General features: G+C 61.7%; 1 protein-coding gene across 1 annotated transcript; it reads right to left on the bottom strand.

The window, feature by feature from the left end:
* Positions 1 to 9: 9 nt before the first annotated feature.
* On the bottom strand, positions 10 to 2,561 carry TGFBR3L (transforming growth factor beta receptor III like). The gene is made up of 3 exons (XM_015557409.1): positions 1,548 to 2,561; positions 582 to 718; positions 10 to 502 (listed from the first exon to the last, which is right to left on the bottom strand). The coding sequence occupies exons 1-3, from the start codon at positions 1,852 to 1,854 to the stop codon at positions 176 to 178; spliced, it is 771 nt and encodes a 256-aa protein (XP_015412895.1). The 5' UTR covers positions 1,855 to 2,561; the 3' UTR covers positions 10 to 175.
* Between the last annotated feature and the right edge of the window lie 6 nt (positions 2,562 to 2,567).

The raw sequence follows: 2,567 nt of genomic DNA, 5'->3' as shown, positions 1-2,567 counted from the left end.
AGCCCCTGGGGCCCCTCAAGGCCGCTGTGCCTGGCCTGGGAGAGACCCAGTACCTACCCCCAGCTCCAAGGGACCCGTGCCCCAGGCTCCAAAGAGCCCTGACCCCAAGATTCCCCAAACCCAAGAGGCTCCTCCTTCCAATGCTGGAGGTGATCCTGCCCACCCCACACCGGCCTCAGGAGCCCAGCCTCCCCGTCCTGCGCCCGCACACCGGGGACTGGGGCGGCAGCGTCAGAGGTTCAGGAGTCCGGTGGGTTCCCCGGAGGCGGCAGCGGCTCAGCTGGCAGTGCAAGAACTGCACAGAGGCATTGAAGACCGGGCGCAGACGGAAGCTGAAGCGGGCGGCCCCAGGGCGTGGTGGCGGGAAGGTGACGGAGGAATCGGCGGGGCAGCCCCCTTGCAGTAGCGCCAGGGTGGGTCCTGGGGCTGGCCGTGAGGAGGGCGTCACCCAGCAGCGGTGCAGGGCCAGGCTCCAGCGCGGGGAGGGCCGGGCCAGGGCCGCCTGGGGGTGGAGTGTCGCCTTCAGGATCCAGCTGCGCCCACCTGCCCGCCGGCCCGGCTTGCCCTACGTCTGACCGCACCTGCACGAACACGCGGCTGTCCGCTGGGACCTCGAACGGCCCTGCGCGGCGGTGGAACGCGTCCTGTGCGTCTGACAGCTCTAGACTGAAAACGGGTCGACGCAGCCACGACCCGGGCGCCACTGGAAAGGGGGGCGCTGGCGGGGCAGAAAGAGTGGCACAGAGCGAGTGCGGGCTCCCCCTTAGGCCCTCAAGCAAATGGTTCAATCTCCTAGCCTCCTCTGTAAAGTGTTGCGTGAATTCACTCACGCTAAGCTAATAGTTCAGGCAGGTGGGACACCAGCTATGATGTATTCCCTGGAGACCCATGGGGCATCACAGCCCAGCAGCGAGGCTGTGCACAAAGCCGTGTGCCCCTGGTTGAGGGGCTCCCCTTCTTGGCTTTGCTTTCCTTCCCCACAGTGAGCGAGGGAATTCCAGACTGGGAAGGGGCTGAGGAGCCCAGAAGCTGCAGCAGGGCCAGGAGTGTGGGGCCCCCACCCTTCCCTTTCTAAGAGGAGACAGGTGCTGTCATCAAAGGAAGGGGGGGAAGGAAAGAGGGGTGCTCTCCCACAGCCTTTTTGGCACAGCCCAAGCCCAGCCAGGCCACCAGGCTTTCCGTTTGTCCAGACTCCTGACTCTCAGGTTGAGGGCATCGCAGTAAAGGTAGAGGCACCAGGAACACCAACAGGGGTCTCCCAATCAGTGAGGACATGCACATGCAGTGCACACGTGTCTGCTTCATGATGGCCCACATACACATTCCCTAAAAGTATCTGCCCAGACCCCTCCCCTCTCACAGTACTTGGCCTCACGTGGCTGCTGGGAACTTTGAAGTTGGGGATCCCAGAGAACCTGGAAATGGGGGACAGGGGTAGACCCCACTGCCCACCCACACATTTCCCAAGGCAAGATAGATGGAGGTTCAGAAAGGGTGGTGGAGGAATGGGAGCATGAAGGCATATATATTTCCCAATCCCTACATACCAGGTGGCCCGCTGGGCAAGGTGGAGATCCCTGGGAGCAGGGCCAGCAGCAGGACCATGGCGCCCAGCATGCTGGACTGGCTGCGGTAAGTGTGTGGGGCCAGAGGCAGAGGCACCAGTCCAGGCAGCACCAGGCCCAGCAGGTAAGCAGGTGTCCCTGTCCTTGGCTGGGCAGCCACTCCGGAAAGCAAAGAGCGGGGGTGGCAGACTGACGGGCTGACACCAGAGCCCTTCCCCAAGGCCTGCCAGGGATTAAGAGCTCTTCTCCAGCAGGACCTCTGGCTATGGGGGGTCGGGTGTCCCTCCATACTGCCTGCTTGATGTTGGGCAAATCACTACAAAGACCACCCTCCCAGCTACCACCCTGCCTCAGTTTCCCTTTTGATGCAGAGACCTTCTCCACCAGAATTCACCATTTCCCGGCCCTCCAACCACAAGGTCAGGGCTTACAGACCCTTCCCACATCTCGCCATATCCTGCCAAGGCTCAGGTCACACCACAGACTCAGTGGAAGAAAAGGGAGGGGTTTTATTCTCAAGCAACTAAGGATTTACAAACAAGGGTGTTTCATTTTAAAAAGGGAAGGGGCAATACTGGTGGCCTGAGAAGGGGTCATGGGCTGGTGGGCTGGGCCAAGTCGCCCCAGGCTCCTGCCTGCCCGCTCAACCCTCCGCCTGGTCCAGAAGGACGGCTGGTGACTGGAGATAGAGGGAGGAAACGGGGGAGGCGGCTGGGGGGAGGAGAGGCTCCCTCAGGGCTCCCACTTAACACTGAGGGGAGGGGCAGGCAGACACACACTCATAAACAAAATTAAGTTAAATAAAATAAACCGGGCAGCCGGCCTCTGACCCTTGCTGGCTCCGGAACAAGCCACTTGACCTTCTGGTTATGGGCAAAAGCCCCCGTGGCTGGGACCCCCCCGAGGGTGGAGCCAGACCTATTGCTCACCTACCTCTACCTTGCCCCATCCAGTCACAAGGGGGATTTGGGCAAGAAAGGTGGTCACCCCAACCCCCTGGGG

The sequence above is a fragment of the Myotis davidii genome, unplaced genomic scaffold, assembly GCF_000327345.1.
Source record: "Myotis davidii unplaced genomic scaffold, ASM32734v1 C64419442, whole genome shotgun sequence".
NCBI classification, from domain to species: Eukaryota; Metazoa; Chordata; class Mammalia; order Chiroptera; family Vespertilionidae; genus Myotis; species Myotis davidii.
This window is presented reverse-complemented; position numbering and strand designations above follow the sequence as displayed.

Excerpts from the sequence above, each read along its gene's own strand:
- TGFBR3L (XM_015557409.1), bottom strand. The coding sequence starts at position 1,854 with ATGGAGGGACACCCGACCCCCCATAGCCAGAGGTCCTGCTGGAGAAGA. Across the intron at positions 719-1,547 it reads CTTGCCCAGCGGGCCACCTG|CGCCCCCCTTTCCAGTGGCG; the intron begins GTATGTAGGGAT and ends CTGCCCCGCCAG. Across the intron at positions 503-581 it reads ACAGCCGCGTGTTCGTGCAG|GCGGCCCTGGCCCGGCCCTC; the intron begins GTGCGGTCAGAC and ends CTCCACCCCCAG.